We start from the raw sequence: 17386 nt of genomic DNA on the forward strand, positions 1-17386 counted from the left end.
GTCATGCAAGATGAAAAAGTCCTAGAGCTCATTGTACTTATAGTTAACAATACTGTATTGTACAGTTAAAATTTTAGATTTCATTCTATGCATTTTGAACACAATAAAAGTTATTTTAAAATGTATGTTAAAATTTCTCTTTTTAATATTAAAGCTCTGTGAAAAATGGAATTCTGACTCATACTGCTATGCATGACCAAGCACCATGCCTACTACATTATAATTTTTCAATAAATAATTTATACATTCATGACATGGTGAATGGTCTACTTTATGACATACAGCAGCATCTGCCTTCCATACCTGGGGTGGAAAATAAAAAAAGAGAAAAATCTCTCTGAAGCCTTTCCACTCAGTCATGTTCTTGGAACTTGTAATAAGTAGAATGTAAACTCCACAAAACAGGGATTTGGACTATTGTGGTCATTACCATATTTCCTATATAGAACAGAATGCCCTTTCAGTAAATATACCATGAATGGAAACATATATGATTGACTTGACAAATAAGCCTCCTTATGCTCTATTCTGCGTGGTCACTAAGCCGCCCTTCAACTTGCCTTACTATCCTGAAAAAAAAAAGCCTTTGAAATGTTAATTGGAAAGAAATGGATTAGTTTTTGTTACTAAAAACTAAGAGAACTAAGAGAACAATAACAACCTTTACAATCATAAATATTGTACCATTTTTCTAGATTCCACATATATGCGTTATCTGCCTCTGTTGAGTAAAATATCTGCATCCAGTCCTTTCGGCATCAGCATCCTAATGTTCACTCAAACCATGTTGACAGCTATTGAAGACCAGGACGATGAGGTAAGAAGATCCCAAACCACACCAGGGTTCCCACCCCTTATTCACTTTATGGACACCGACTAGTGTATATGTCAGGTCATGTCTTTCCTATATTCCATAACCAACTCCCTCTCCTGTTCACCTCCATGGTTAGAGCGTCTCCAGCATTCTTCCTTCCATTCTTGTGAGCAGCTTTTCTAAGTTCCTTTAAGCCCTCCTCTGGTTTGTTGGTGATAATCAGCCACCGAGCAGACTCTGCCAGCCACCTGATCAAAGAAGAGGACAGGGGTGCCATCAACTTTCATTTGCCCATTTTTTTTTCACAGAGGCTTTTTCCTGAAATGCCTCTCCCCTCCCATCTAATACCTATCTCTTGTTCTGTTATACCAGGAAATATAAACTTATGTTCTTTTGTACCATAACTAGGAAGCTGTGAAGATGACCTCTCCATGCAGTACACCTTCACTGCCGGGAATATAGAGTTGGAGTCATAGTGCCCTCCCCCCATTATTCAGCAAGATATTATCAGTGTTAGCAAATAAAACACTGTGTTTGGGCTTCCCTGGTGGCGCAGTGGTTGGGAATCCACCTGCCAATGCAGGGGACACAGGTTCGAGCCCTGGTCCGGGAGCATCCCACATGCCGCGGAGCAACTAAGCCCGTGCGCCACAGCTACTGAGCCTGCGCTCTAGAGCCCACGAGCCACAGCTGCTGAGCCTGCGTGCCACAACTACTGAAGCCCGTGCGCCTTGGAGCCCGTGCGCCTTGGAGCCTGTGCTCTGCAACAACAGGGGCCACTGCGATGAGAGGCCCGCGCACTGCAGCGAGGGGTAGCCCCCACTCGCCACAACTGGAGAGAGCCCGCACGCAGCAATGAAGACCCAAGGCAGCCAAAAATAAATAAATAAATAAATAAATTAAAAAAAACCAACAAGAAAACCCACTGTGTTTAGTTAAATTTGAATTCAGATGAACAGTGAATATGGGTAATTCTTGAGTATGACTATGTCCCATGCAATTTTTTGGACATACACTAAAGAGTATTTGCTGTTTATTTGAAATTTTACTTTAATGAGACACTGTATTTTATCTGGTTAGTAAATGAAAATACAGAATTCTTAGGTAAATAGAAATTTCATATAAACAATTAATAATTTTTAGTGTAACTATGCTCCATACAATATTTGGCATACTATACAAAAAGTTTATTGCTTTATCTAAAATTCAAGTTTAACTGAATGCCCTTGATATTATCTGGCAACCCTACTCGTTCTGCTTCTTTAATTGTACATAGGGCACAGATTAGTAGAGCATGTGCTCAAGTGTTGACTAAGACCAACCAGAATTCTTGCATCCTAATTTCAGGTACCTTGCATCTAGGATCCTCTAAGACAAAGGAAGTAAGAAAGCTTATACCTTGAGGAAAGAAAGAAGACAAATAATGGTACAGAAAACACCAGCTGAAGGGTGTGCCAGTCTCGAATGGCAAAAGCTAGTCCTCCTAGGGTGATCTGTCCTATGCAAGCAGCACAGATTGACATGGTCATTCCCATGGCTTGGAATCGGGGCACTGTCCATTCTACAACTGAAAGAAAACACAAACAGGATTTTGACTTCAAACAAAGTTAGAATTTCAAAGTCAAAGTTAAGGCTTGGAAAATGGCAAACACCCAAAATTTTGACTTACTAAGCACAGAAATATTTGTCAGGATGCTCATGGTAGAAAACCCAGCCAAGAAGCGTAGGGAGCAGTAAATGAGGAAGGTGGGAGCAAAGGCTGCACAGGTGTCAGTAATGGCGAGCTGGAGCAAACACCATCTGAGCATTAACCTCCTCCCAAACCTGAGAAATGGAAACAGGTTAGATATAGTAATAGTAACAACCTGTTGTAGAAATGAACAAAAAGAAGACACACTTTGAAATTTAGGGGATGTTTTGTTATTTTTATTTTATTTTAAATTATTTTCTGTTTTTCTTTTTCCCCCCAGTTTTATTGAGATATAATTGACATAGAGCACTGGACAAGTTTAAGGTGTACAGCATAATGATTTGCCTTACATACATCATGAAATGATTATCACAGTGCTTAGTGAACATTCATCATCTCATATAGATACAAAATAAAAGAAATAGAAAAAAATTTTCCTTGTGATGAGAACTCTTAGGATTTACCATCCTAACAGCTTTCATATATAACACACAGCAGTGTTAATTATATTTATCATGTTATACATTACATCACTAGTACTTATTATCTTATAACTGGAAGTTTCTACCTTTTGACTGCCTTCATCCAGTTCCCCCTCCCCTCATGCCCGACTCTGATAACCACAAATCTGATCTCTTTTTCTATGAGTTTGTTTTTGGAGTATAATTGACCTACAACACTGTGTTAGTTTCTGTTACACAACATAGTAATTCCATATTTCTATACATTTCAAAATGATCACCACGATAAATCGTCTTTCACTATACAAAGATATTACATTGTTATTGACTAGATCCCCACACTGTACATTTCATACCCTTGACTCATTTATTTTGCACCTGGAAGTTTATACCTCTTAATCTCCCTCACCTATTTCTTTCCCCACACACCTGTCCCCTCTGGTAAACTACCTGTTTGTTTGTTCTCTGTATCTATAACTGCTTCTGTTTTGTTATGTTTGTTCACTGTTTTCTTTTTTAGATTCCACATTTAAGTGAAATCAGTATTTGTCTTTCTCTGTCTGAATTATTTCACTTAGCATAATACCCACTAGGTCCATCCATGTTGTTGAAAATGGCAAGATTTCATTCTTTCATATGTTTTATATGTATAAAACATATCTTCTTTATCCATTAATCTATTGATGGGCACTTAGGTTGCTTCTATATCTTGGCTATTGTAAATAATGCTGCAATGAACTTAGGAGTGTATATATTTTTTTGAATTATTGCTTTTGTTTTCTTCAGATAAATATCTAGGAGTGGAATTTGTGGGTCATACGGAAGTTCTATTTTTAATTTTTGAGGAATCTCCATACTGTTTTCCATAGTGGCTGCACCAATTTACATTCCCACCAAGAGTACATAAGCATTCCCTTGTCTCCACATCCTCACCAATTTATTGTCTTTTTGATAATAACCATTCTGAAAGATGTGAGGTGGTTTCTCATTGTGGTTTTTTTTTTTTTTTTTAGGAATCTTGTGGAGAAATCCTATACTAGACTATACTCAATAAATACTTCTTTTTATTTAACAAATTTAATCAGTTATACATATACATATGTTCCCATATCCCCTCCCTTTTGCGTCTTCCTCCCGCCCTCCCTATCCCACCCCTCCAGGGGGTCACAAAGCACCGAGCTGATCTCCCTGTGCTATGCGGCTGCTTCCCACTAGCTATCTACCTTACATTTGGTAGTGTATATATGTCCATGCCGCTCTTTCGCTTTGTCACAGCTTACCCTTCCCCCTCCCCATGTCCTCAAGTCCATTCTTTAGTAGATCTGTGTCTTTATTCCTATCATAACCCTATGTTCTTCATGACATTTTTTTCTTAAATTCCATATATATGTGTCAGCATACAGTATTTGTCTTTCTCTTTCTGACTTACTTCACTCTGTATGACAGACTCTAGGTCCATCCACCTCATTACAAATAGCTCAATTTCGTTTCTTTTTATGGCTGAGTAATATTCCATTGTATATATGTGCCACATCTTCTTTATCCATTCATCCAATGATGGACACTTAGGTTGTTTCCATCTCTGGGCTATTGTAAATAGGGCTGCTATGAACATTTTGGTACATGACTCTTTTTGAATTATGGTTTTCTCAGGGTATATGCCCAGTAGTGGGATTGCTGGTATATGGTAGTTCTATTTGTAGTTTTTTAAGGAACCTCCATACCATTCTCCATAGTGGCTGTACCAATTCACATTCCCACCAGCAGTGCAAGAGTCTTCCCTTTTCCCCACACCGTCTCCAGCATTTATTGTTTCTAGATTTTTTGATGATGGCCATTCTGACTGGTGTGAGATGATATCTCATTGTAGTTTTGATTTGCATTTCTCTAATGAGTAAAGATGTTGAGCATCCTTTCATGTGTTTGTTGGCAGTCTGTATATCTTCTGTGGAGAAATGTCTATTTAGGTCTTCTGCCCATTTTTGGATTGGGTTGTTTGTTTTTTTGTTATTGAGCTGCATGAGCTGCTTATAAATTTTGGAGATTAATCCTTTGTCAGTTGCTTCATTTGTAAATTTTTTCTCCCATTCTGAGGGTTGTCTTTTGGTCTTGTTTATGGTTTCCTTTGCTGTGCAAAAGCTTTGAAGTTTCATTAGGTCCCATGTGTTTATTTTTGTTTTTATTTCCATTACTCTAGGAGGTGGGTCAAAAAGGATCTTGCTGTGATTTATGTTATAGAGTGTTCTGCCTATGTTTTCCTCTAAGAGTTTGATAGTGTCTGGCCTTATATTTAGGTCTTTAATCCATTTTGAGCTTATTTTTGTGTATGGTGTTAGGGAGTGATCTAATCTCATACTTTTACATATCCCTGTCCAGTTTTCCCAGCAATAAGTGTATTGAAGAGGCTGTCCTTTCTCCACTGTACATTCCTGCCTCCTTTATCAAAGATAAGGTGACCATATGTGCGTGGGTTTATCTCTGGGCTTTCTATCCTGTTCCATTGATCTATCTTTCTGTTTTTGTGCCAGTACCACACTGTCTTGATTACTGTAGCTTTGTAGTATAGTCTGAAGTCAGGGAGCCTGATTCCTCCAGCTCCATTTTTCGTTCTCAAGATTGCTTTGGCTCTTCGGGGTCTTTTGTGTTTCCATACAAATTGTGAAATTTTTTGTTCTAGTTCAGTGAAAAATGCCAGTGGTAGTTTGATAGGGATTGCATTGAATCTGTAGATTGCTTTGGGTAGTAGAGTCATTTTCACAATGTTGATTCTTCCAATCCAAGAACATGGTACATCTCTCCATCTATTTGTATCATCTTTAATTTCTTTCATCAGTGTCTTATAATTTTCTGCATACAGGTCTTTTGTCTCCTTAGGTAGGTTTATTCCTAGATATTTTATTCTTTTTGTTGCAATGGTAAATGGGAGTGTTTCCTTGATTTCACTTTCAGATTTTTCATCATTAGTATATAGGAATGCCAGAGATTTCTGTGCATTAATTTTGTATCCTGCTACTTTACCAAATTCATTGATTAGCTCTAGTAGTTTTCTGGTAGCATCTTTAGGATTCTCTATGTATAGTATCATGTCATCTGCAAACAGTGACAGCTTTACTTCTTCTTTTCCAATTTGGATTCCTTTTATTTCCTTTTTCTTCTCTGATTGCTGTGGCTAAAACTTCCAAAACTATGTTGAATAAGAGTGGTGAGAGTGGGCAACCTTGTCTTCTTCCTGATCTTAGTGGAAATGGATTCAGTTTTTCACCATTGAGGATGATGCTGGCTGTGGGTTTGTCATGTATGGCCTTTATTATGTTGAGGAAAGTTCCCTCTATGCCTACTTTCTGCAGCGTTTTTGTCATAAATGGGTGTTGAATTTTGTCGAGAGCTTTCTCTGCATCTATTGAGATTATCATGTGGTTTTTCTCCTTCAATTTGTTGATGTGGTGTATCACGTTGATTGATTTGCGTATATTGAAGAATCCTTGCATTCCTGGAATAAACCCCACTTGATCATGGTGTGTGATCCTTTTAATGTGCTGTTGGATTCTGTTTGCTAGTATTTTGTTGAGGATTTTTGCATCTATGTTCATCAGTGATATTGGCCTGTAGTTTTCTTTCTTTGTGACATCCTTGTCTGGTTTTGGTATCAAGGTGATGGTGGCCTCATAGAATGAGTTTGGGAGTGTTCCTCCCTCTGCTATATTTTGGAAGACTTTGAGAAGGATATGTGTTAGTTCTTCTCTAAATGCTTGATAGAATTCGCCTGTGAAGCCATCTGGTCCTGGGCTTTTGTTTGTTGGAAGATTTTTTATCACAGTTTCAATTTCAGTGCTTGTGATTGGTCTGTTCATATTTTCTATTTCTTCCTGATTCAGTCTTGGCAAGTTGTGCATTTCTAAGAATTTGTCCATTTCTTCCACGTTGTCCATTTTATTGGCATAGAGTTGCTTGTAATAATCTCTCATGATCTTTTGTATTTCTGCAGTGTCAGTTGTTACTTCTCCTTTTTCATTTCTCATTCTATTGATTTGAGTCTTCTCCCTTTTTTTCTTGATGAGTCTGGCTAATGGTTTGTCAATTTTGTTTATCTTCTCAAAGAACCAGCTTTTAGTTTTATTGATCTTTGCTATCATTTCCTTCCTTTCTTTTTCATTTATTTCCAATCTGATTTTTATGATTTCTTTCCTTCTGCTAACTTTGGGATGTTTTTGTTCTTCTTTCTCTAATTGCTTTTGGTGCAAGGTTAGGTTGTTTATTCGAGATGTTTCCTGTTTCTTAAGGTAGGATTGTATTGCTATAAACTTCCCTCTTAGAACTGCTTTTGCTGCATCCCATAGGTTTTGGGTCGTCGTGTCTCCATTGTCATTTGTTTCTAGGTATTTTTTAATTTCCTTTTTGATTTCTTCAGTGATCACTTCGTTATTAAGTAGTGTATTGTTTAGCCTCCATGTGTTTGTATTTTTTACAGCTCTTTTCCTGTAATTGATATCTAGTCTCATAGCATTGTGGTCAGAAAAGATACTTGATACAATTTCAATTTTCTTAAATTTACCAAGGCTTGATTTGTGACCCAAGATATGATCTATCCTGGAGAATGTTCTATGAGCACTTGAGAAAAATGTGTATTCTGTTGTTTTTGGATGGAATGTCCTATAAATATCAATTAAGTCCATCTTGTTTAATGTATCATTTAAAGCTTGTGTTTCCTTATTTATTTTCATTTTGGATGATCTGTCCATTGGTGAAAGTGGGGTGTTAAAGTCCCCTACTATGATTGTGTTACTGTCGATTTCTCCTTTTATGGCTGTTAGTATTTGCCTTATGTATTGAGGTTCTGCTATGTTGGGTGCATAAATATTTACAATTGTTATATCTTCTTCTTGGATCGATCCCTTGATCATTATGTAGTGTCCTTCTTTGTCTCTTCTAATAGTCTTTATTTTAAAGTCTATTTTGTCTGATATGAGAATTGCTACTCCAGCTTTCTTTTGGTTTCCATTTGCATGGAGTACCTTTTTCCATCCCCTTACTTTCAGTCTGTATGTGTCTCTAGGTCTGAAGTGGGTCTCTTGTAGACAGCATATATATGGGTCTTGTTTTTGTATCCATTCAGCCAATCTGTGTCTTTTGGTGGGAGCATTTAGTCCATTTACATTTAAGGTAATTATCGATATGTATGTTCCTATTACCATTTCCTTAATTGTTTTGGGTTCGTTATTGTAGGTCTTTTCCTTCTGTTGTGTTTCTTGCCTAGAGAAGTTCCTTTAGCATTTGTTGTAAAGCTGGTTTGATGGTGCTGAACTCTCTCAGCTTTTGCTTGTCTGTAAACGTTTTAATTTCTCCATCAAATCTGAATGAGATCCTTGCTGGGTAGAGTAATCTTGGTTGCAGGTTTTTCTCCTTCATCACTTTAATTATGTCCTGCCACTCCCTTCTGGCTTGTAGAGTTTCTGCTGAGAGATCAGCTGTTATCCTGATGGGGATTCCCTTGTGTGTTATTTGTTGTTTTTGCCTTGCTGCTTTTAATATGATTTCTTTGTGTTTAATTTTTGACAGTTTGATTAGTATGTGTCTTGGTGTATTTCTCCTTGGATTTATTCTGTATGGGACTCTCTGTGCCTCCTGGACTTGATTAACTATTTCCTTTCCCATATTAGGGAAGTTTTCAACTATAATCTCTTCAAATATTTTCTCAGTCCCTTTCTTTTTCTCTTCTTCTTCTGGAACCCCTATAATTCGAATGTTGGTGCATTTAATGTTGTCCCAGAGGTCTCTGAGACTGTCCTCTGTTCTTTTCATTCTTTTTTCTTTATTTTGCTCTGCAGCAGTTATTTCCACTATTTTATCTTCCACCTCACTTATCCGTTCTTCTGCCTCAGTTATTCTGCTATTGATCCCATCTAGAGTATTTTTCATTTCATGTATTGTGTTTTTTTTTTTTTTTCTTTTTTTTGCGGTATGCGGGCCTCTCACTGTTGTGGCCTCCCCCGTTGCGGAGCACAGGCTCCGTACACGCAGGCCCAGCGGCCATGGCTCACGGGCCCAGCCGCTCCGCGGCATATGGGATCCTCCCAGACCGGGGCACGAACCCGTATCCCCTGCATCGGCAGGCGGACTCTCAACCACTTGCGCCACCAGGGAGGCCCTCATGTATTGTGTTTTTAATCGATGCTTGATTCATCTTTAGTTCTTCTAGGTCCTTGTTAACTGTTTCTTGCATTTTGTCTATTCTATTTCCAAGATTTTGGATCTTAGAAATAGAATCTTGGATCATCTTTACCATCATTATTCTGAATTCTTTTTCAGGTAGACTGCCTATTACCTCTTCATTTGTTAGGTCTGGTGGGTTTTTATCTTGCTCCTTCTCCTGCTGTGTGTTTTTCTGTCTTCTCATTTTGCTTATGTTACTGTGTTTGGGGTCTCCTTTTTGCAGGCTGCAGGTTCGTAGTTCCCGTTGTTTTTGGTGTCTGTCCCCAGTGGCTAAGGTTGGTTTAGTGGGTTGTGTAGGCTTCCTGGTGGAGGGGACTAGTGCCTGTGTTCTGGTGGATGAGGCTGGATCTTGTCTTTCTGGTGGGCAGGTCCACGTCTGGTGGTGTGTTTTGGGGTGTCTGCGGACTTTTTATGATTTTAGGCAGCCTCTCTGCTAATGGGTGGCGATGTGTTCCTGTCTTGCTAGTTGTTTGGCATAGGGTGTCCAGCACTGTAGCTTGCTGGTCGTTGAGTGAAGCTGGGTGCTGGTGTTGAGATGGAGATCTCTGGAAGATTTTCGCCGCTTGATATTATGTGGAGCTGGGAGGTCTCTTGTGGACCAGTATCCTGAAGTTGGCTCTCCCACCTCAGAGACACAGCACTGACTCCTGGCTCCTCAATTTGGGATGATTTGTTGTCTATTCATGTATTCCACAGATGCAGGGTACATCTAGTTGATTGTGGAGCTTTAATCCGCTGCTTCTGAGGCTGCTGGGAGAGATTTCCCTTTCTCTTCTTTGTTCTCACAGCTCCTGGGTCTCAGCTTTGGATTTGGCCCCGCCTCTGCGTGTAGGTTGCCGGAGGGCGTCTGTTCTTTGCTCAGACAGGACAGGGTTAAAGGAGCAGCCGCTTCGGGGACTCTGGCTCACTCAGGCCGGGGGGGGGGGGGGAAGGGAGGGGCACGGAGTGCGGGGCGAGACTGCAGCGGCAGAGGCCGGCGTGACGTTGCACCAGCCCGAGGCGTGGCGTGCATTCTCCCAGGGAAGCCGTCTCTGGATCCCGGGACCCCGGCAGTGACGGGCTTCACAGGCTCCCGGAAGGGCGGCGTGGACAGTGACCTGCGCTCGCACACAGGCCTCTTGGCGGCGGCAGCAGCAGCCCCAGTGTCCCACGCCCGTCACTGGGCTCCGCGCTTTCAGCCGCGACTCGCGCCCGTCTGTGGAGCTCCTTTAAGCAGCGCTCTTAATCCCCTCTCCTCGCGCACCAGGAAACCAAGAGGGAAGAAAAAGTCTCTTGCCTCTTCGGCAGCTCCAGAGTTTTCCCGGGCACCCTCCCAGCTAGCTGTGGTGCATTAGCCTCCTTCAGGCTGAGTTCTCGCCGCCAGCCCCAGTCCTCTCCCTGCTCTCTGACCGAAGCCCGAGCCTCAGCTTCCAGCGCCGCCCGCCCCGGCAGGCGAGCAGACAAGCCTCTCGGGCTGGTGAGTGCCGGTCGGCACCGATCCTCTGTGCGGGAATCTCTCCGCTTTGCCCTACCCAGGTACGTGGGGAGTTTCTTGCCTTTTGGGAGGTCTGGGGTCTTCTGCCAGCGTTCAGTAGGTGTTCTGTAGGAGTTGTTCCACGTGTAGCTGTATTTCTGGTGTATCTATGGGGAGGAAGGTGATCTCCGCGTCTTACTCTTCCGCCATCTTCAATAAATACTCTCATTGTGGTTTTGATTTGCATTTCTCTGATGATTACTGATGCTGAGCATCTTTTCATGTGTCTGTTGGCTATCTGTATGTCTTCCTTGGAAAAATGTTTATTCAGATCCTCTGCCCACTTTTTAATTAGGTTGTTTGCTTTTTTGATATTGAATTCTATGAATTCCAGTATATTTTGGATATTATCCCCTTATTGTATGTATCTTCTCCCATTAAGTAGTAGCCTTTCATTTTGTTGATAGATTCCTTCCCTGTGTAAAAGCTTTTTAGTTTGATGTAGTCCCATTTGTTTATTTTTACTTTTGTTTCCCTTGCCTGAGGAGACATACCCCCCACCCCTCAAAATTACTAAGACCCATGTCAAAGAGTGTGCTGCTTATGTTTTCTTCTAGAAGTTTTATGGTTTCAGGCCTTACATATAAGTCTTTAATTCATTTTAAATTTATTTTTGTGCTTGGTGTGAGAGAGTGGTCTAGTTTGATTCTTCTGTGTGTAGCTGTCCAGTTTTCTCAACACCATTTATTGAAGAGGCTGTCTTTTTCCATTGTATATTCTTGCCTCCTTTGATGAGACTAATTGCCTATATAAATGTGGGTTTATTTCCGGGTTTTCTCGTGTGTTCCATTGATCTATGTGTCTGTTTTTGAGCCAGTATCATACTGTTTTGATTACTGTAGCTTTGTAGTATAGTTTGAAACCAGAGAGCACGATACTCCAGCTTTGTTCTTTTATCTCAGGATTGTTTTGGCTGTTTGGGGTCTTTCATGTTTCCATACACATTTTAGAATTATTTTTACTAGTTCTATGAGAAATACCGTTGGTATTTTGATAAGGAGTGCATTGAATTTGGAGATTGCCTTGGGCAGTATGGTCATTTTAACAATATTTATTCTTCCAATCCTTGAGGACAATTTATCTTTCCATTTGTTTTGTTGTCTTCAGTTTCTTTTATCAGTGCCTTATAATTTTCCAAGTACAGGTCTTTTACTCCCTCAGTTGGACTTATCCTTAGGAATTTTATTCTTTTTGTTGCAATTGTAAATGGGATGGTTTTCTTAATTTTTCTTTCTGATAGTTTCTTGGTTAGTGTATAGAAATGCAACAGATTTCTGTATACAGCAAGTTCCCTACATATGAAAGAGTTCTGTTCTGAGAGCACATTCATAAGTCCAATTAGTTGGTAAGTCCAACAAAGTTAGCCTAGGTACCCAACTAACACAATCAGCTGTACAGTACAGTACTGTACTGTAATAGGTTTATAATACTTTTCGAACAAATAATGCATAAAAACAAGCACAAAAATAAAACATTTTTAATCTTATAGTACAGTACCTTGAAAAGTACAGTAGTACAGTACAACAGCTGGCATACAGGAGCTGGCATCAAGTGAACAGGCAAGAAGAGTTACTGAATGGAGGAGGGAGGAGAGGTGGGAGATGGTAGAGCTGAAAGATCATCAGCAATAGGAGACTGAGTGCAAGCCGCAATTGCACTCATGGGTGACGTTGATGGCACAGCTTCTGGTTCCTTGCTAGATTCAATTCTATCTACCCTCTTGAAAAAACAATACAGTGATGTCTTGGTAACAGATCTTTTTTTTTTCTCATCATAGATGACACAGTAGCACTGGATTGCATTCTGAATGGCTGCTGCAAACTTCATGTACTGTTCTACATTTTGGTCCTGTGTCTCAAAAACTAACAGTGCCTCCTCAAAGAAAGAAAATCCCCTTGCCATTTCCTGCATCATGAATCTCTTTGGTTCTTCAGTTACTTTTTCTTCCTCTTCTCTCTTTTTGTCCTTTCACTGGGCACATTCGCATCTTTGAAAGTTTGAAACTTACTGTATTAATTTTATATCCTGCAACTTTTGCCAAGTTCATTGATGAGTTCTAGTAGTTTTTTGGTAGCATCTTTAGGATTTTCTGTGTATAGTGTCTTGTCATTTACAAACAGTAACAGTTTTACTTCTTCCTTTCCAATTTGGATTACTTTTATTTCTTTTTTCAACTGGTTGTTGTGACTAGGATTTCCAAATCTATGTAAATAAAAGTGAATAAAATTGGTGAGAGTGGGCATCCTTGTCTTCATCCTGATATTACTAGAAATGCTTTCAATTTTTCACCATTGTGTATGATGCTACTTAGCTATGGGCCTGTCACATATGGCCTTTATTGTGTTGAGGTATGTTCCCTCTTTGTTGAGAGGTTTTTTTTTTTATCATAAATGGATGTTGAATTTGTCAAGGTTTTTCTGCATCTATTGAGATCATCATATGATTTTTATTCTTCAGTTTGTTAATGTGGTGTATCACATTGATTGATTTACAGATATTGAACCATTCTTGCATCCCAGGGATAAGTCCCACTTGATCATGGTTTGGGATACTTTTAATGTATTATTGATTTCTGCTCTGATATTTATGATTTTTTTCTTTCTACTAACTTTGGGTTTTGTTTGTTCTTCTTTTTCTTGTTCCTTTAGGTATAAGTTTAGATTGTTTATTTGAGATTTTTTCTTGTTTTCTGAGGTAAGCTTGTATAAAACTCCCTCTTAGTACTGCTTTTGTTGTATCCCATAGATTTCAGATTGTTGTGTTTTCATGTTCATTTGTCTCTACATATTTTTAAATTTCTTCTTTGATTTATTTACTGAACGATTGGTTATTTAGTAGCATTTGTTTAACCTCCACATTCTTGTGGTTTTTGCAGTTTTTTTTCTTGTATTGGATTTCTAGTCTCACAGCATTGTGGTCAGAAAAGATGCTTGATATGATTTCAATTTTCTTAAATTTACTGAGACTTATTTTGTGCCCTATCATATGACTTATCCTGGGGAATGTTCCATGAGTACTTGAAAAGAATATGCATTCTGCTGCTTTTTGATGGGATATTCTATATATATCTATTAACTCCAACTGATTTAATATGTCATTTAAAGCCTTTGTTGATTTTCTGTCTGGAAGATGTCTCCATTGGTGTAATTGAGGTGTTGAAGTCCTGTAGTATTATTGTGCCATGTTGATTTCTCCCTTTATGTCTGTAAATATTTCCTTTATGTATTTAGGTGCTCCTATGTTTTATACACACACACACACACACACACACACACACACACACATATATATATATAATTTTTATATCTTCTTCCTGAATTGAGCCCTTGATCATTATGCAGTGGCCCTCTTTGCCTCTTGTTACAGTCTTTGTTTTAAAGTCTCTTTTGTCTAATATAAGTATTGCTATTCTGGCTTTCTTTTGATTTCCATTTGTATGGAATAACTTTCTCCATTCCCTCATTTTCAGTCTGCATGTGTCTCTAGATATGAAGTAAGTCTCTTGTAGGCAGCATATATAGGGGTCTGTTTTTAGGTGTGTGTATCCATTCAGCAACACTATGTCTTTCAATTGGAGCATTTAGTCTATTTACATTTTTAATAATTATCATTAGGTATGTAGTGGGATTACTGGGTCATATGGTAGTTCCACTTTTAGTTGTGGTGTTTTTTTTTTTTTTTTTTTTTTTTTTTGTGGTACATGGGCCTCTCACTGTTGTGGCCTCTCCCACTGCGGAGCACAGGCGCCGGACGTGCAGGCCCAGCGGCCATGGCTCACGGGCCCAGCCGCTCCGCAGCATGTGGGATCTTCCTGGACCGGGGCACAAACCCATGTCCCCTGCATCGGCAGGCGGACTCTCAACCACTGCGCCACCAGGGAAGCCCCCACTTTTAGTTTTTTAAGGAACCTCCATACTGTTCTCCATAGTGGCTGTATCAATTTACATTCCCGCCAACAGTGCAAGAGGGTTCCCTCTTCTCCATACCTTCTCCAGCATTTGTTGTCTGTACATTTTCTGATGATGCCCATTCTAACCAGTGTGAGGTGATAACTCATTGTAGTTTTGATTTGCATTTCTCTAATAATTAGTGATGCTGAGCAGCTTTTCATGTGCCTCTTGGCCATCTGTATGTCTTCTTTGGAGAAATTTCTATTTAGGTCTTCTGTCCATTTTTGGATTGGGTTGTTTGTTTTTTTAATGTTGAGCTGCGTGAGCTGTTTATATATTTTGGAGATCAATCCTTTGTCCATCGATTCATTTGTATATATTTTCTCCCATTCTGAGGGTTGCCTTTGCGTCTTGTTTAAAGTTTGCTTTGCTGTGCAAAAGCTTTTAAGTTTCATTAGGTCTTATTTGTTTATTTTTTTTAATTTCCATTACTCTAGGAGGTGGATCAAAAAGATCTTGCTGTGATTTATGTCAAAGAGTGTTCTTCCTATGGTTTCCTCTAAGAGTTTTATAGTGTCTAGCCTCACATTTAGGTCTTTAATCCATTTTGAGTTTATTTTTGTGTATGTTGTTAAGGAGTGTTCTGATTTCATTCTTTTACATGTATCTGTCCAGTTTTCCCAGCACCACTTATTGAAGAGACTGCCTTTTCTCCATTGTATATCTTTGCCTCTTTTGTCATAGATTAGTTGACCATAGCTGCATGGATTTATCTCTGGGCTTTTTATCTTGTTCAATTGACCTATATTTCTGTTTTTGTGCCAGTACCATATTGTCTTGATCACTGTAGCTTTGAAGTATAGTCTGAAGTCAGGGCATCTGATTCCTCCAGCTCTGTGTTGTTTTCCCTCAAGATTGCTTTGGCTATTCAGGGTCTGTTGTGTTTCCATACAAATTTTAAGATTTTTTGTTTTAGTTCTGTAAAAAATGCCACTGGTAATTTGATAGGGATTGCATTGAATCTGTAGATTGCTTGGGGTAGTATAGTCATTTTCACAATATTGTTTCTTCCAATCCAAGAACATGGTATGTCTCTCCATCTGCTTGTGTCATCTTTAATTTCTGTCATCAGTGTCATAGTTTTCTGCATACAAGTCTTTCATCTCTTTAGGCAGGTTTATTCCTAGGTATTTTATTCTTTTTTGATGCAATGGTGAATGGAATTATTTCCTTAATTTCTCTTTCTGATCTTTTGTTGATAGTGTATAGGAATGCAAGAGATTTCTGTGCATTAATTTTGTATTCTGCAACTTTACCAAATTCATTGATTAGCTCTAGTAGTTTTCTGGTGGCATCTTTAAGATTTTGTATGTATAGTGTCATGTCATCTGCAAACACTGACAGTTTTACTTCTTCTTTTGCAATTTGTATTCCTTTTGTTTCTTTTTCTTGGATTGCTGTGGCTAGGACTTCCAAAACTATGTTGAATAATAGTGGTGAGAGTGGACATCCTTGTCTTGTTCCTAATCTTAGAGGAAATGCTTTCAGTTTTTCACCATCGAGAATGATGTTTGCTGTGGGTTCGTCATATGTGACCTTTATTATGTTGAGGTAGGTTCCCTCTATGACCACTTTCTGGAGAGTTTTTTATCATAAACCAGTGTTGAATATTGTCAAAAGCTTTTTCTGCATCTATTGAGATGAGCATATGGTTTTTATTCATCAGTTTGTTAATATGGTGTATCACATTGATTGATTTGTGTATATTGAACAATCCTTGTATCCCTGGGATAAATCTCACTTGATCATGGTGTGTGATCCTTTTCATGTGTTGTTGGATTCTGTTTGTTAGTATTTTGTTGAGGATTTTTGCACCTATATTCGTTAGTGATATTGGTCTGTAATTTTCTTTTTTTGTAGTATCTTTGCTTGGTTTTGGTATCAGGGTGGTGTTGGCCCCATAGAATGAGTTTGGGAGTGTTCCTTCCTCTGCATTTTTTTTTTGAAGTACGCGGGCCTCTCACTGTTGTGGTCCCTCCCATTGTGGCGCACAGGCTCCGGACGTGCAGGTTCAGTGGCCATGGCTCACAGGCCCAGCTGCTCTGTGGCATGTGGGATCTTCCTGGACTGGGGCATGAACCCGCATCCCCCGCATCGGCAGGCGGACTCTCTACAACTGTGCCACCAGGGAAACCCCTGCAATTTTTTGATAAAGTTTGAGGAGGATGGGTTTTAGCTCTTCTCTAAATGTTTGATAGAATTCACCTGTGAAGCCATCTGGTCATGGACTTTTGTTTGTTGGAAGATTTTTAACCACAGTTTTGATTTCATTATTTGTGAGTGGTCTGTTTGTATTTTCTATTTCTTCCTTGTGCAGTCTTGGAAGGTTATACCTTTCTAAGAATTTGTCCATTTCTACCAGGTTGTCCATTTTATTGGCATAGAGTTGCTTGTAGTAGTCTCTTAATATGCTTTGTATTTCTGTGGTGTCCATTGTAACTTCTCCTTTTTCATTTCTAATTTTATTGATTTGAGTTCTCTCTTTTTCTTGATGAGTCTGGCTAAAGGTTTATCAATTTTGCTTATCTTCTCAAAGAAGAAGATTTTTGCTATTGTTTTCTTTGCTTCTATTTTATTTATTTCTGCTCTGATCTTTATTATTTCTTTCCTTCTGCTAATTTTGGGTTTTGTTTGTTCTTCTTTCTCTAGATCCTTTAGGTGTAAGGTTAGATCGTTTATTTGAGATTTTTCTTGTTTTGTGAGGTAGGATTGTATTGCTATAAACTTCCCTCTTAGAACTGCTTTTGC

The 17386-nt window shown here is 39.0% G+C and overlaps 1 protein-coding gene across 1 annotated transcript in view; it reads right to left on the reverse strand.

Annotated features, from left to right (window-relative positions):
- Positions 1-17386, reverse strand: part of LOC309808305 (organic anion transporter 7) — a 48333-nt gene that overhangs the window by 17287 nt on the left and 13660 nt on the right. Inside the window, exons 3-5 of the mRNA XM_082628440.1 lie at positions 2484-2638; positions 2213-2381; positions 939-1062 (exon numbers count right to left, since the gene is read on the reverse strand). Coding sequence (XP_082484566.1) covers positions 939-1062; positions 2213-2381; positions 2484-2638 — 448 coding nt within the window. The remainder of the gene's footprint in view (positions 1-938; positions 1063-2212; positions 2382-2483; positions 2639-17386) is intronic.

Source organism: Mesoplodon mirus, assembly GCF_964341445.2.
Source record: "Mesoplodon mirus genome assembly, chromosome: 7".
In the NCBI taxonomy this organism is placed as follows: Eukaryota; Metazoa; Chordata; class Mammalia; order Artiodactyla; family Ziphiidae; genus Mesoplodon; species Mesoplodon mirus.